The 16,890-nt window shown below is 48.1% G+C and overlaps 1 protein-coding gene and 1 pseudogene across 1 annotated transcript; one reads left to right on the top strand and one right to left on the bottom strand.

The window, feature by feature from the left end:
• Positions 1 to 7,081: 7,081 nt before the first annotated feature.
• LOC119517496 (protein S100-A7-like) lies at positions 7,082 to 8,671 on the bottom strand. The gene is made up of 2 exons (XM_037814241.1): positions 8,527 to 8,671; positions 7,082 to 7,296 (listed from the first exon to the last, which is right to left on the bottom strand). The coding sequence occupies exons 1-2, from the start codon at positions 8,665 to 8,667 to the stop codon at positions 7,132 to 7,134; spliced, it is 306 nt and encodes a 101-aa protein (XP_037670169.1). The 5' UTR covers positions 8,668 to 8,671; the 3' UTR covers positions 7,082 to 7,131.
• Positions 8,672 to 15,453: 6,782 nt separating this feature from the next.
• On the top strand, positions 15,454 to 16,671 carry LOC119512872 (annotated as a pseudogene).
• The last annotated feature ends 219 nt before the right edge of the window (positions 16,672 to 16,890 follow it).

Genomic DNA, 16,890 nt, shown 5'->3' with positions numbered 1-16,890 from the left:
CACCTCTGCTCCCCAGACCTGGAACTGGGTGTTCTCCACAGTTCTGTGAGCCATGGTCAGTGTATGAACTAGAGCCCTACTTGGACCTTGCCAGTGCCAGATGGAAACTTGCTCTCTGGACTACTTCCATGAGGAGGTGGAGCAGCAGCCAGATCTTTTTTTATGGGGCCCAAGTCTCTCTTTCAGTTGATGGATTCTGTATCTCAGAACTGGACAAAGGATTGTACCATTCCATTGGTACATTGGAAGCTTATCTCAGCCTTCTTCTCATCCTTCTTGGTCTCTTTTGATTATATGCATTAAGCAATACCCTTGCTGGTATTCTTTGTTCCTAGGAACACCATGCTCTATTAGCTATTTCCATAGATCCCCGAGACCCAGGCTTCCCAGCTGCAATCCTGGTCTTGCTGCCTCTTATGATATTACACCATCTTGCTTCTGATGGTTAAGTGCTCTCATCTGGGCTCTGCTACTCCAGGATCCTGTCGACCCCATCCAGTTCTGGATCGGCATCTCCTTCAGCCATTCCCTGTTTACAGAGGACAGCCAGGAGGAACCAGGAGAGTAAGTCTGAGAGTGGATCCTGAGGGTGCTGTATCAAGGTGAGTGGAATACAGGCTGGATAAGGGATAGTGTGCTGATATGGGAGCACTCTTCCATGACCCAAGATTTAATGTCATTTTCAGGATGAAAAACCAGAGGACCAAGGTTACCTGATACAATCCAACAGTTTGTTAGGATCAAGTTGCCTGATTCTCAGTTCAATGTGTCTGCCACCTCCTTAGCAGGCATTCTCTCACTGGTTCCAATTTTCTGCCCCACCTGATGTGGCCCCAATCTAACCCATCAACTCAAGACCTGCTAATACTACCCCCTCCTCACATTCATACAATACAGCTGCTTCCATGATGTCTCATGAATCTCATGAGCATTCTGTGCAGTGAATTCTTTCTCCCTTTAGAGAATGATACAACTCTACAGAAGGAGGTCAGAGTCTCACCCTGGATCGGCCTGACTAGAATTCAACACTCGTAACCCCTGAGCTGTGCTCACACCCCAATCGCACCAGCTCATCTTGTCTTCTTTCATCCCACAGGACACAGTGAGGGTGCCCATTTCATACCAGGCATGGCCCCGGCGCTGTTGGCCCAAATATAAATAAGAACAAGTAAAGAGTCTATGGCTGTGAGGCAAGAGAACTTCATTTTGAAGGTGAATTTTGAGTTATATCTTAAAGAATGAGTACGATTTTTCCAAGCAGAGAAGAGTGGAAGGGAATCCCAGATGGAAGGACCAGTGTAGACAAAGGCAAGAAGTCACGGAAGGTGTGACCAGGAAACCATATGGGGTTCAGAGTGATTGGAAGGGCAAAGTGGGAGAGAGACTGGAGAGACCCACGGGGACAGTCCAGCCGTGTGTCTACTTTCTCCCTGAAGAGAAGGTCTGCTGCCATCTCTACCACATCTGATGTAGATCCTGAGTCTATGGCTCCCAATGATCCCCCTAATAAGCCTGGGCCCTCTCGTGGGTGGCTCATCCTCTAAACCAGTGGCTCTCAGGTGTTTGTTTGTTTGTTTCACTGTGGAGGTTGTTAAACTATAGTTTCCTGGGCCTCATACTCAAGAACTTTAGGAGATTAGGTGTTAGGTGAGGCCAGGTTGTTCTGTCCCAATGGCTCCCAGAGTCCCATGCAAGCCTAAACAGACTCCCTTCTGGGATGAATCTGGAACAAACCCCAAGCATTTGTATTGGTACTTCAGATCAGTTCTCTGCCCTTCCCACTAATTAAAAGGAGCCACAATCTGGACTGTACAATGGAGAGGGCGAGCCTCAAAACCCTTCTTCACAGAGCAAAGCTTCATAAAGCAGCTGTCTGTGCACACAATAGTAGGAAACCCTGCAGACAGGCAAGGGGCTTCTGCCCTCGTTGTTAGGGATAAAACCATGTTCTCCCCTGAGGAAAACAGAATAATAACAGCAAACACACGTACAGCAGATACCACCTGTTGCTCACTCTTCCAAGTGCGTTAGACATATCAACTCCTTTAATTTTCACAACATAGGAGGTAGGCACCATTACCACTATCCCCTTTTATCCACACGGACATGGAGACACACAGACAATAAGTAAGGTGTCAGCCTGTTCCTGGAACTTGCGCTTTGAATCAGGACGCTTTGGAGGTGCTCCAGGGGCTGCTCCAGGTGGCCTCATTTCCACCCCTTCCCAAAGAACCTCTGCCTTTTACAGTTTGACATCTCCGGCTCCTGCCTACAATTTTGTTTGCAGAGAACATCTTGGAATAAATTACTTGAAAACTCCAGCAGAAGGAGGGCATGGCTGGGGGAGAGGGGATGGGAGGCTGTGTAGATGGCTCAAGGACATTCCAAGGAAGAAAGTGCAGATTTATTCAATATGCATGTGTGTTGGGGTGGGGTGGAGGAAGTGAACAATCAGAAAAAGAGCAGAGCCAGAATGCCCTGATCAGGGAGGCCACTGGTGCTCCCAAATGACCCTGTAAGCTGGAAGGAGGGGCCGGTCGGAGGGAGTGTGAAGGGCCCCAAGGACAGGCCCATTCAAAGCAGGCATCAGAGGGGCATAGAGGAGGGTGCTCCAGGAACCCTGTGGAGCTCTCCTGTCAAATAGCAAGGGCAATATTGTGGGTCAGGATTCCTGGGCTGTGACCATGAGTCTGACCCTGATTCTGCCCCTCTCCAACTCTGTGACTGACAAGCCAGCCTGTCTTCTGACTCTTGTTCCTTCATTTGTAAAATGACGTAGAAATCCCATTTGCCTTCCTGGGCCTCCTGGGAAGATCTGGAAAGATGTTTCCAGTAGAAGTGGTTTACTTCAGAAAGCACAGATGCTCCCTCTGCAGCCATCCCTCCCTCCCCCACAGAGAGGTCTGTGGCCTGCAGGAGTGGGACACCCAGCACTGTACAGATTACAGAGGCTTCACTGCAGCCTGAAGCCCACCAGCTCCTTGGACGGAGGTCCCTGGGCATGTCTCTGTCAGTCCCTGGGCCTCTCCAGTGCTGGTGGCTGTGCACATGGCATCTGCCCCTGGATGGTGGGCTTCTGCAGGGCAGGCCTTGGGGGGACCCCACCCACTCAGCCCAGAGACTGACACAACAGAGACCTAGGATTTCAGCAGATTGCTAGAAGCTGAGCTTTACAGACAGTAGGACTTGGGTTCATATCCTGACTTTGACACTTTTTAAGAGTCTACCCTTGGGAACTTTATCTAAACTTTCATTTCCACATAGATAAACTGAAGTAATGATACCCGTCTGTTCATTACCATTTATTACCAATCATTACTGTTCATTTTGCCATTTGGCAAAACACCAGAAATGGATTGACTTTTATAAAGGGGGTTTATTTGGTTACACAGTTACAGTCTTAAGCCCATAAAGTGTCCAAGATAAGGTGTCAACAATTATGTACCTTCACTGGAGGATGGCCAATGGTGTCCGGAAAACCTCTGTTAGCTGGGAAGGCATGTGGCTGGTGTCTGCTCCAAGTTCCAGTTGCAAAACTGCTTTCTCCCAGGGCGTTCCTCTCTAGGCTGCAGCTCCTCAAAAATGACCCTCGTAGTTGCTCTTGGGGCATCTGTCCTCTCTTAGCTTCCCTGGAGCAAAAAGTCTACTTTCAAAGGCCGTCTCCACAATATCTCTGTAAGCTGCAGCTCTTCTCTCAGCTCCTGCGTATTCTTCAAAGTGTCCTTCTTGGCGGTAGCAAGCAGTGAGCTCTTTCTGTCAGCTTTTTATATGGCTCCAGTGATTTAATTCAGACCCACCCTGAATGGATGGGGTAACACCCCCGTGGAAATTATCCAATCAAGGTCTTGTCCACAGTTGATTGAATCACATCTCCATGGAAACAAGCAATGGGTTCCAAAATCTAATCAACACTAATATGACTGGCCCCACAAGATTGCATCAAAGAACATGGCATTTTGGGGACATAATACATTCAAACCAGCACACAAGCACATAGGGCTTTCCTGAGGATTAAGTGAAATAATGCATTCAAAGCTCTAGCACACAACCTGTCATGTAGTAACTTGCCACTAATGGCAGCTGTGCCTATGTTATCAGCAATTAGTGAAAGTCAGTTGAATGACTCAATGGATCTACAGAGACTGATTCCTCCTGCAAACCCCCAATTGCTTTATTTCCTGGGTTACAGAAGTCCTCTCACCTTCCCTCCATCATCACCTTCCATTCCAGACACGTTAAGACTTCAAAAGGCAAGAGGACACTGCATGTGACCTGAGCAGGGCAGGACCAATGAGCTACTTAGAATGAGAGAAAAAAGAAAAAATAAAGAAATCCCATTGTCAGAGTCAGTCCAAAGCCCCCCAGTCTCACCGGTTCACAGGAGTTGGTACCTGGTTCTATGTGCCCTTTTTCTTGGGACACGGCCATTTTCCAGTATTCTGAGCTCAACTGTCTACAGAAGCCTCTGTTTTTATTTTTTTTTTTTTTTCCCATCAGTTCTGCCTCCTCTCTGCTGGGACAGACCTCAGGGTTCCTTTCCTGCTTGCTCTGGGTTTATCTGTGCTCATAGCTTGCATTTGGTGGTCCACATTTTTTTCATTAAAACCGCAGTTGGAGCTTGGTTGTGTTACTTTCCCTTGCACCTAGTAGACTGCTTCTTTTTCCCACAGGGAAGTGTTCCAACTCAGCCTGCCATGCCAGTGGGGTAGGAGCACTGGCTCTGCTGTTTGGGGAGATTTACTTACAGTTCTTATGCTGTGATCTCAGCCATTTCACCCACTCTAGACTGGCATATGATGTGTATCAAGTCACGGATGCCCCCAACCATTGTTCCAGGCTATTTACTGGTTGTTCCTGGCTATATGCTAGTTGTTCCAGAGGACTAACGAAATTCCACACCTCCCTATGCTGCCATCTTGCCCTGACTCTCCAACAAATACATTTTAATGGAAATTATCTCAGAGTACTTATTATGGGATGGGAACATTGTTAGGTGCTGGGGAACCAGTGGTGCTAAAGTAATAGTGTCTTTCCTCCGTAAACTCAATGTCTGGATGGAAAGACAGATATCTGGGAGAAAATGATATGATGTAGTCACTATAAGAGACATGAATTCAGGTTAAGAGGTGACATAAAGTACAGAGAAGTCATTTCCTTTGGGAAAAGGTCAAGGGTTCTCTTCCCAGAAGAATCACTAAAGAGAAGGTGGCATTTACGCTAAGTCTTGAAACATAATGTTAACCAGGCAGATGAAGCTTAGAAAGACTTTTCAAGGAGAGGGAGAAGTTAGGGAAATTGGTATGGAGTTAGGAAATAATGAGACATGTTGGGGGTGAGGAGGGTGCAAGTACTTGGGATAACAGGAGCCAGGTTAACGGGAGGGATACAGAGAGGAAGTCAGACCCCAGCTCTTGGGACCCTGGCATGATGTTTCCTAGCAGTGTTCAGTGGTCTTGGTGTGAGTGGAGAGAAATCAACTGATGGTGTTGATTCAGGGTTGGAGGTTTGCAGGGAAGGTATGAGCCAAAGAAAAGTGGGGAACAAAGCAGAGAGTGGGTGAGAGAGCAGTTGCAGCAGGGGATCATGGGGTGTGAGCTGCATAGAGAAGGCAGCAGGGGCTAATAGAAGGAGAGAAAATGAAGAAGTCTAGGGACTGAAGGTCCTGGTAAGATTGAAGAACATCTGAAATGAGAATGGGGGAGCAGAAAGGTAGTGGTCAGGGAGTGAGTTGTAGGAGGTGAAGCATTCAGGTAAGTCCTCAGTGATGACAAGATGCAGAGTATGGTCAGGAAAGGATGCTTCTGAAATGGAGAGGAGGTGATGGTCTTGGAATCGAGGTGCTCAAGGAATGATGTGAGTAGGGAGTAGATGAGTCATTCATATGGACAAATAGTCTACCCTACATTTCCCTTACTGGTTAAATGGAAAGATTGTCAGACAGTTGTCTAATTCCCCCAAGAAGAGTGTCTGTCTGGTTGATTAGTGGGAGACAGTGAATAGTAGGGTAAGGAAGAGATGGCCAGACGATGTGACCCTCAAGGAGAGGGCTGCTAACAGCAGGCTGTAGGGGACGTGGCCTGCATGGGGATAAATGTTGGCCCTGCCTCATGGATCCGAGGAGAGAATCACATCCCTAGGGAAAGCCAAAACTCTGTAATGCAGCCCCTGCTGTGCTTGTTTCTGCAACCTCAGGGCCTCTCACAGTGCCTGGCCTGAATAGACTACTGATAACCACATGCCCCTTCCACCTGGAGGGTGAAAGAGGCTATATCTCTCATGCTAAGCATGAGTTCTACTTCTTGACCCTCAGTGACCTCTCCTCTAGTGCTGTATTATGCAGTCCTGCCTCTTTACATATTTCTGGTAGATTGTTTGGATTCCCAGACTAGCCCTGAGCTCTTCAAACCTGAAACATTCATCATAATCTGGTGTCCCCAGACACCCAGGTCCTGGCATTTAGCAAATCATCCCTGAGGGTCAGCTCAACAGACAGGGTGACTCTCTCTGTCTACAGGACACGGACTCTGACAAATATACATAAATGCACAGCACGGGGACAAGGACACAGTCCTAGGATCCCAGGTCACGGGTCAGAGGATCCAGTCCTCAGGGCACTGCTGCTCTTTCCATTCACAACAAGTGTCCCTGTGTCCCCAGTGCCCTCCAAGGAAGCCCTATTTACGTGGTGCCAGTCTTTCCCATGCCCTACAGGAATAGCTGGGGCAGAAGAGTGTGAGCATGGGGCACAAGTGTTGAGAGATTTTTGCTCCTCTCACTGTAGTATCTTGAATAACCAGATCCTGATGCGTGCCTCGAGAAAGAAAAGCATCACTATGGCTTGGCAGGATGATTTGTACCAGCATCTGCCTCTGCAACCAGGAATGCTGGGGAGTGGGGAGCAGAGGCCACTGCAGGTCCCGCTGGGGAGGTGGCTTAGTTATGCCGAGCAAGGGCACTCTGCTAACACATTCCTGGGTGAATCCACCCAGCGGAGATTCTACAATAAAGTTAACCACCAAGAACTGGCAGTTTTGACATGGGCAACAAAAGAGAAAGAGGAAATAACGCACATATCTGGTGGGAAGAGACATTTATTGTGTCCTGGGGTCTCTGGAGGCCTCTGAGTGGGGATCACTCGTTTCCCCCCGAACAGGGCTCCGCCCCGTGGCTCTGATTGTGGTAGTCCGCGGCTATGTCCCCCAGCAAGGAGAGGAACTCGGAAAAGTCAACCTTCTTATCCTTAGTCTTGTCCTTTTTGTCAAAGATATTGGCCAAGTAATCTGTGTCCTTTTTGTCCTGTGGGGAAAAGACACAAAGCAAGAAAAATTCAATTACCAACAATTTCTGGTTTGGGAGAGGAGGAGGACAAGCAGCAAGGGTTGCCCAGAAGGTGTGGCTGGTTTGCCTGGAACCCAAGGGCAAGTGGGCGAAGATGGGGAGGGGGCATTGGCATTGCCCCTGTAGTTCTTGAAGGGAGATTCTTTGGCTCAAATATCGACATGGACAAGATACCTCAGGATGCTGAGGTGGGCTCTGCCACAGGTGCCGGTGAGTGATGGAGGGGGGAGGTCTCCAGCCCCCGGCCTCACTCTCCCCCTGCCCCGCTGCAAAACAGGCCCTAACCTATTCTCTCACCTCCCTCCCCTTCCTTCTTTTTTCCCCACAGAGTCCCCTGTTCTTGGTCACCTCATCTCTAAGGTACCTGGTGACCAACTGTTTGCTAATCAGTTCAGTGCCTTTTAACACGCAGATTAAATGAGGTCTGTGGATGGGCTTTGCCAATGGTAGAGAAGGGTGTTAATTTCTACTAGTGATGGCATTTCTGTTGCCTTACCACTTCTCTCAGGGGCATTGACAGGAGCCGTGGAGAGGCTGGGCCTGGCACCCAGGGTTGTGTCTCATGTTGGGAGTATCTGTGACAGGTGGGGGGGGGGGGCCTGTTCTTTGCCCCTCCAGTTATAGCACTTTGTTGACCTAATCACAGCCCTTTATATCTGCGCAGCTCTTTCCCATTTTCAAACTTTTTCACATTGATCACCTTTCTCTTTTTAAAATACATTATTTACCAAGCAAAAACTCCCCCTTCCAGCCTCTAGGAACCTCTAATCTAGTTTCTGTCTGCAAATTTGCTATTTCTAGATATACATAAGGGACATTATACAATATTTTTCTTCATGTGCCTTGCCTATTTAACCCGGTACAATGTTTACAAGGTTAAATATATTATCTCTTCACAGCCTCATAAAAATCTAGGAAATGAAGTTCTATTACCTCCTTTTTGAAGAGGAGAAGATTAAGAACCAGAGACTGGAGGTGACCTGTCCAGAGTCACACAGCTGGGGATATGGACAGGAGACAGGACAGGAGCCCAGGGCTTCTGACCCCCATCCCCAGCTCCATGCACTGCAGTCTCTGTCTCTCCACGAGCACAACTCCCTAGGACTGACGGTGGGGAGGGGACAGCGATGCAGGACCAGACTCAGGATCACCTAAGCTGTGCCAGGGCCCCCACCAACATTGACTCACACAGGCATGGAAGAAGTTGGGGAAATTCTCCTTCAATATCTTCAACAGGACTGTCTTGTCAATCATATCATCTTTCCCAGTGTATTTGTGAAACAGCGTGACCAAGCCCATCATAGCCATCTCAGCTTGAGTGATGCCCATATTTTCTCTCAAAAAGGCTGCAGCGGAGAAAGATAATATTTTTTTTTCCTCCATGAGGGCCCCTAAGTTAGGACGATGGGATTGGGGCTGAGCAGTGAGTGAGGAAGATCAGGGCTAAGGTGGAACAGAAGGAGCTTCTATTTCCCTGTATGGTGAGATGAATAGCCTCAAAAGGGGGGTTGGGACCAAGTTTCTGGTTCTGGGACCACAAGACCAGCAAAAGGAGATGGAGGAAGCAGAAGTCCAGGTGTGGGCAGGGCCACAGGGATGTGGAAGCAGGAGAAGGTAGGAATCAAACCACATAGAACAGAACTGAACCCTGACATAGGATCCCAGGCAAATGCACAATTTGGTGGCCCCATACTTCCAACAGCACCAAATCCATTTCCTTCAGCCTCGAAGTCAGGGTTAGAGTCACAGGGACCGGACAATGTCCTTGGTGACCTGGTCTTTGCCCAACCTGAGGGCTGCAGGAGCAAAATGCCCTGGGGACCCCACCAAGACTGCAGTGAAAGCTCTGCATAAAACGGCATCTGGAGGACACCTGGTGTGAGTGTGAGCTGCACAGGTTTTCCTGGACCACTCCCAGAATGAGAAAGAGGCGCTGGTGACCACAGTCTGCCATCAGAATTAAAATGAACGGAAATAACTGCCATGATTCTAGGGCTATGGATGGGATGGGGGTGGGGGAGTTCTTGGGGTTGTCTGTTATTGGGGATTACCTGGTCTTTGTTCCTCTCACTTTCCAAATCATCAAGGCTTGACCATCTTTAAATAAAAAGATCTCACCTCCTGAAGGCAGTTCTCCCACCAATCACCAGCCTACAGGCTAGACTGGACCCCAAGCTGGAGAAATTGGGCAGTATGGCTCTTGTATCCCAGATTTTCCAAAGCACCCAAGAAACAACCTTGGCTCATACATGTGGGAAGCTGATTAAAAATCACTATCCCCTGTGTGCTGGTGAGTCGCTAAGAGGAGCCACCCAAGGCCTGTGTCTGCTGTGGCCAAGGCCAGGGGCTGAGCCCAGAGGCCAGAGTCAGGGGTTGGGGTGGGCGTAGGGGAGCTTTGATCAGTACCTTAGCCAGACAGGGGCAGGTCATCTCACCAGGACAGTGGTGAATGGGAGTCTCAGCCTGGAGGACTGGGAAGGCCTTCAAAGAATTCGCAGGTGGTCCCTTAGCCCTTCACACTCCCCCAAGGGAGATATCTGGCAGCTGATTCCAAAGAGGAAAGAAGGTTAGGAGGAAAGGGGGGGTCTGTCTCAGCTCCCACTGGAGACATTTTGTCCTAGAGTTCTCATAAAACACAAAAAGTCAGAGCCAGAAGGAATAATGGGGATCACCCAGCCCAGCCATTTTGTTGTACAGATAGGGCCCCTCGTGTTCGGGGATTCGGATGAAGTTCTAGCTGTGCCTAGAACCCAGGCACTTGAATGCACCCACCCACACACACATACCTTTCTCCCCTCCTGCAGGCATAAGAGCAGGCTGGGCATTGGGCACTCCTCCCAGAAAAAGCAAAGAAGCAGACAAGGTTACCGAAGCTGAGGCAGGGTCACCGATAAGCAGGACCAGCGAGTTGTGTGAGTGTGGTGACCAGCAGTCTCTTATGAGCTCTGCCTGGGATGTCCCAGAGCCCTGGGTCAAGTGTATTTGCTGCTTGCTGGAGCACTGCCCCCCCAGGAGCCTATGTGCAGCATTTCCATTTGGAATTCCAGGGCCATGGTGCTTGCACCTCCTAAGTCACCTCACTGGAGCCTTCTCATTTCCCAAACTCTGAGGGCAGTGAATGGGGGTTTCAAGCGGTGAAGGCTGTAAGGGCTTTCATCTGGGCCAGGGAAGGCAGTGGGATGTGCTGTAACAGGACAAGGAATGGGGTGGAGAAGCTGGGTTTCTACCCCTAATAGAAACAGAACTTAGGACTCTAGAAGGCAGCCTGGTGTCTGTTTACTCATTCACCCAGCCCTTCTACAAACTTGACTTGATAGTTAATACCAAATAGCACCACCATTTACTGAGTGTTAAAATGTGCCCAGTGTCAAGATAGTGCTCTGCATGCATGGTCTCATTTCCTCCTCTCCATAGCCCTGTGGGGTAGATGCTGCTATCCCCGTTGTAGGGGTTGGGAACGGGGAGGGAGTGGATTGAGGTATGAAGAAATGAAGGAACTTCTCAGGATTCCTCAGTGAGTAGACAGCAAAGTCAGGGCAAGGGCCCAGGTCAGCCTGATTCCAAACCTCACTGTCAACCCCTCTTCCAGCCTCTGGGGTCACCCCAGGACCTGTCCTCTAGGAACTCAAAGTCCATCTTCACATCAGAGCCTCACAGGGGCCCCAAGGTAGGGACAGGGGTCATGATCCACAGGTGACAGATGAGGGAACACGGAGAAGGCGCTGGGCCTCAGAAAGTCACACAGCTGGTGAGGGGAGACCTGGAGTCATAACCCAGAAGTCCTGACACTCCTGAACTTCACTTTACAGCCCCAGCATGACTATGGAAACCTGGGCTCCTGGAATGAGCCTGGAGGCAGGGCGTTGAGCAAATGTCCCTTCCGGCTCTTCCTATAAACCCAGGCCTTCCTGTAAAGCTCAGCGTCCTCCCTCCTGCCCTTTTGCAAACAGGCTGTGTCAGGGTGGGTGGCCCCGCCCTTGGCTTTCCAGAGCACAGGCTGCTGCAGAGGGGCTGGCCCAGGTGCGGGAAACAGCCGCCTGGAGGTGAGGAGGAGAGTTCCTGCAGCCTGCAGGTGACGGCACAGCCCCGATGGGTCACTGGAATTGCTGTGTTTGCTGCCCCCTTCCCTCAGTTCCCCGCATGACACCAGAGAGTTTTGCTCACTCACTCAACCGCGCCCCAGGACCTGGACCCACAGAGCTGGTCTGGAGCCTCCTAGGATGGGTCCTCTTCTCACCACCCTAAATGTGTCCCCCAGCTGGTTTCTCCTCCATCCCCGTTGAAATGAGGGCCTTTCTCACTCCTCCCTCTCCCAATCCTTCATGTTGAGGCAATGTTACTTTTAATGACAAAGGCTATAGGCAACCAGAATGGGAATTAAAATGAGAATGGCAGAGAAGATTTTATTATATCTGTACTATAAATATTATACAATTATCAATAAAAATTTACTGGGGAATTGTCTTGTTAAGCAGGAAAAGATGTTGTGTTGGATGATTACATTTTAGAGAAAAAAGGAGCAGAAGAAAATCAATACAAAAGAAATCAGGCAAGACAATATTAACATACACGATTCAAGTAAAAGGCATTACGTGGACAAAGGAGGGTGTTTATATTGGTTAGTGTGCAAGCCACCTATGCAATAGACTTAATCCTTATATACACAAGAGCATGATTTTGAAGTACATAAAGCAAAAATTGAAAGAAATAAATGGAAATTGACAATTCACAATCATCTGGCAGACTTCGACAAAATGCTCTCTGGACTCAACAGAACGGTAGACAAAAAAATCAATAGTGATAGAGAGCAGGGTCACTAACCTTCTTTGTGACCAGCCAGATAGTGACTGTTTTAGCCTTTTTAAGCCATAGGAGCTCTGCAACACCTCAACTCTGGTGTTGTAGCACAGAAGCACCCATAGACTAATCAGTGACATAATGAATGACTGTGACAGCATTCCAACAAATCCTTATTTACAAAAACAGATGGCTGGCTTGGATTCAGCCCAGATGCTGCAGTTTGCTGATCCCTGATACAGAGCATTTGACCACCATAAATAACAAATTTATTTACACATATTCCTTTACGTGCTGGTTCGAACCTATTATGTCCCCCACAAAAGCCGTGTTCTTTAATGCAATCTTTGGGGGCAGACACTGGTTTTTGATTAGGGTGGTATGTTTTGATTAGGTTGTTTCCATGGAGATGTGACTCACCCAACTGTAGGAGAGACCTTTAGATTAGATCATTTCCATGGAGGCGAGACCTTGCCCATTCCGGATGGGTCTTAATTAAATCACTGGAGTCCTTTAAAAGAGCTAAGAGATGACACAGACTCAGACACTTGGAGACACTGGGAGATGCAGATGGAAGGATGTTTGGAGATGCTAAGCTAAGAGATGAAGCCCAGAGCTTGCCCCAGAGAAGCTAAGAGGACCCCAGACGCTTAGAGAGAAACACCCTGGGGAACAACCAAAGATACACAGGAGCCGAGAGAGAGAAGCTAAGAGAGACAAGCCCGGAGACATTTTGGAGAAAGCCATTTTGAAACCAGAACCTGGGAGCCAAGGACCAGCAGACACCAGCCATGTGCCTTCTGAGCCAATAGAGGTGTTCCGGATGCCATCAAACTTTCTTCAGTGAAGGTATCCTCTTGTTGATTTCAGATACTTTTATGGCCATAAAACTGTAAATTTGTAACCTAATAAATCCCCTTTATAAAAGACAGTGTATTTTTGGTAATTTGCATAACAGCAGCTTTAGTAAACCAGAACAACTTATATACAAAAAATTTTACCCACCCATTGAAGATACATGTTTTTTAAAACATACTGGGAACATTTGACAAAATTGAACATTTATTAGCTAAAAAAAAATGCTAAATGAGCTATTCCTTTATTATGAAGGTAAGCGGTACCGTTCCCACCCCTGACCCCCTCCTCTGCAGGTGGATTGAGCTGGGTGGTTGACAGCTTCACCTCCCCCATCTCGGGGAGCTTACTCCTTTATCCCCTCCCATAATCTGAGGAGGAGGCGGCACAGTCACAGCTCTTTAGGAAATTGCATTTGTTTGAGAAAGAGGACAAAAAGCAATCTCTTCTTTTTGTTTTTGTTTGTTTATTCATTTATTCATATTTTGAGTGCTGACTCTTGTGGGTGTGGATGAGAGTATGGGTATTGTGTGGTGTGTGTATGGTGTGTGTGTACATGGTGTGTGGTGCATACATGTGGTACGTGTGTGTTTGGTGTGTGTATGCATGGTGTGTGCCTGGTGTATGTGTATGAGAGTGATATATATGAGTGGTATATTCAGGAATGCTCAGTTTCCAATGGGAACTCCAACGAGCCGGTCTGCCAGCAATGGGGGCACTGGGCAGTGGGATCAGTGGAATGGCTCGGGGCCAGGGGGCATGTGTGTGTCCTGGATGCCCTGGCACCCATCCACGGAGCCCTCCTGCAGGTCAGAGGTCACTGCCCCTGTGAAACCTTCTTTGGGCAGAGCTGTCACCCATGTCCCCTCTCACACCTTGGTCACAGCCCTGACACACTTTGCCATGATTTGTCCAGACACCTGCCTCTTGCCGAGGCTGAGGAGGTCTCTGAGACCTGGGTCATGTCTCATTCATATTTTTGGCCCCAGTGTCCCATGGAGGGTAAAAAATCAAGAAACATTGTTTGAACTAGCAAGTGAAGTGTCCTAATAAATCTTCAGGTAAAAGGAGTGGGAACCCAGCAGAGGGAGAAAGAAATTCCTTCTCAGGTGAGGAAACCAGGGAGAGCTTTCTTGGGAGTTGTCCTCTGAACTAGGCTGTGGAGCATTGTCAGGAGATGGACACACAGAGAGGGAGGCCGGGTAGGAGAGGCAGGGTGGAGGGGAACCGCAGGGGGTGATCAGAGACCGTGAAATGTTCTGTTTGGGGTGTCCAGGATTGCACTGGCCAGCTGCACCACTGGCCTCAATCAGCACTTTGGAGAAGGTGAAGGGGAGAGAAGAGCTCCCTGGCATTCACAAGAGAAGATTAGAACACAGTTCTGCCACTCAGCAGCACTACACAATGGAAAAACCCAAATGCAGCCCAGAGTCTTTGGTCTAAGCCAAAAAGCAATCCAGATCTTGTCTTGAGTGGATTTGTAGGGAGGATTTATGTCATTAATTCTATTAGTCTGATAATCAAAGGCGTTTTCTTTCTACGCAAAGACGGTGTTGACAGGTGAGCCAGCCTGCCCTGGGGAGTTTATCTGCTCAAATAAATTTGGGACATTGGACAAAGAAACTTCAATCTGGGTGGCAATTGTCATTCCCCAATATCACCCAGTTTCATTGAGGGAAGGCTGGGTCTTCTAGACTGAAACTTGTGAATTGGCGAAAGCAGTGGGGGCCGTTCCAGTGAGGCTCCCTGGCCAAGGGGGACTTTGAGATTATGATTTCCTACAGGGTTGCTCCCATTACAGGGCAGCCCCTGTCAGAGACCCCAATGGTGCTGTCTGACTTGGGTTCTGAGCAGGGAGATTTGGTTTTCTGTTTTCCCAACTTCCACACGGCATCGCTACCGAGTGCTTGTTTCACACTCTGGTGCAGATGCTTCTCCGCTGTAGCTGGGATGTCCTTGCTGGTTCACGCCCTTGTTTAGGCTGAACTGGTATCCGGAGTTGGGCTCCAAACTGGCACATTTTATTAGTTCATGGGCTGTAGGATTAATTCTGTAGGTGCATGTCTTCTGCTCTCCACTGAAAGCTTCTGAAGGATGAAAGGATATTCTTATCTTGATTCTCCTCTCTCATCAATGCCAAGCATAGAGCTTTGCACAAAATCATACTTTAGGGATGTAATTGTTAATCAAGAGTCAACAGAAACAAGAAAAAATGAAAATAATTAAAATTTTAGCAATGCTGGATTCAGTAAATTTTGATTCATATGTACCAAAAATCCCTCATACTACAGCTATATAGAATTACGCACTCGAAGAGTATTTAGGATTCAGGAAAAGTTAACAAAACAGTTCTAACAGAAAGAGTAGATTATAAAACAGTTGGAAAGGAAGACAACGGCTCTGGCCCACAGAGGATATGTGTGGTGAGGGTGGGGGTGGGGTCTTTGAGTGTTTGTCCCAGACATGACGAGGAGGAGGGGCTTGAAGGGTTCGGTCTGACCTGCTGATGTTGCAGACAAAGCCTCAGAACTCAGAACACAAGTTTCAGAGTGGAGTAAAAGAGTTTTGTCCAAAATTGGCCTAGAAGCAAAGCAGAGGGAAGATTTCTTTACAGAGGTGCAGTTAAGAGTACATTGTATAAAGTGCCCTCCTCCCTAATATTTACACTCAGGTGATTCCCAACAAGGGGCCAAGACAGTTCAATGGGGAACAAAGAGTCTTTCCAATAAATGGTGCTGCGCAACTGGATAGCCACATGCAAAGGAATTGTTAGTCCCTTACCTCACCCTGTGTTGTAGTTTCCATTGTGTGGCTGCTAAGACAAGTACCATACAGTGGGTTTGCTTAAGAACAGGAATTGATTGGCCTATGGTTTCAGAGGCTAGAAGGCATGAGTCCTCCATGGCTCCCAGCAATCATTTGGAGTTTCTTGGTTGTCTGTCATATAGCAATGCACATGGCATCAGTCTGCAGAAGATACCGCCAAGTTTTCCAAGTTCCCAGCAGCCCAGGCTGCAGACTCCAAAGATAAAGACGGACCACTGGCCTGGCGCCAGCAGGTACCACCGTAGGAACTGATAGGAGACACTGATCCAGTGGCAGAGAAGAAAATGACAAACTTCTGAGACGTGAGCAGCTTCAAGAAGAGCAATTAATGAAGATCCACTCAGGTCTGGGCAGTGGATATTGAAAGAAGAGATGGAGAAGGAAAGCCATGAAGGTCATCCCTGTCAGCCTCTCACTATGTTTCTCCACTCAGCTTCACATGCTCCTTCATCTAAAACCTCATCTCTCCCAGGCTATGGAAGAAAGAGCTTCATTGGCCTGTTTCTATAACATTGCTCAGTATAACTGCTATGGGAAGTCAGTGGTGGAGTGTGAGATGACCAGATGCTCCCTGACCGTCACACGCCTGGAACGAGAGTGGACCCAGGAGTCTCTGTGCCCAACATGTTGGAACCAGGTATTTCCATGTGAAATGCTCATGGTGACCAATAGAAGGTGCAACAAAATCCTAAGAGACGTGGACGGGGCCAGGTTGGAGCACCAATTAGGCCCTGAAGTGTTTCAGGAAATCTAGGAATGTCCATAAAGGAGTGCGACAAGTTACCTCTTTGGAGGCGCAATGACATGGAGAAAAAGCAAAATTCTTCTAACGTCTCATGGGGACACAGAAATTAGAGAAAGGAATGCGATGGTGGTGACACTTAGGTTAATGTACTAAGGCCTAGCCTGATTGGAGAATTTAACACCACCATCCTGCAGCATCAAGAAAAAGATATGGTCAAACACCCATGAGCCAACTATTGGGCCAAGCATCAGCAACACTTGCTATGAAGCAGAGGGGTAGAAATTTCTATGCTCTCAAACTCCTCCGTGCTGTTCACATGTGACCTGTTT

Source organism: Choloepus didactylus, chromosome 2, assembly GCF_015220235.1.
Source record: "Choloepus didactylus isolate mChoDid1 chromosome 2, mChoDid1.pri, whole genome shotgun sequence".
NCBI lineage: Eukaryota > Metazoa > Chordata > Mammalia > Pilosa > Megalonychidae > Choloepus > Choloepus didactylus.
Note: the sequence above shows the minus strand (reverse complement) of the source record. Positions and strands in the feature narration are given on the sequence as shown.

What these genes read in the sequence shown, in the direction of transcription:
- LOC119517496 (XM_037814241.1), bottom strand. Translation starts at nt 8,667, where the DNA reads ATGGGCATCACTCAAGCTGAGATGGCTATGATGGGCTTGGTCACGCTG. An exon ending in CCAACTTCTTCCATGCCTGT is followed by an intron (nt 7,297 to 8,526) that starts GTGAGTCAATGT and finishes TTTTCCCCACAG; the next exon opens with GACAAAAAGGACACAGATTA.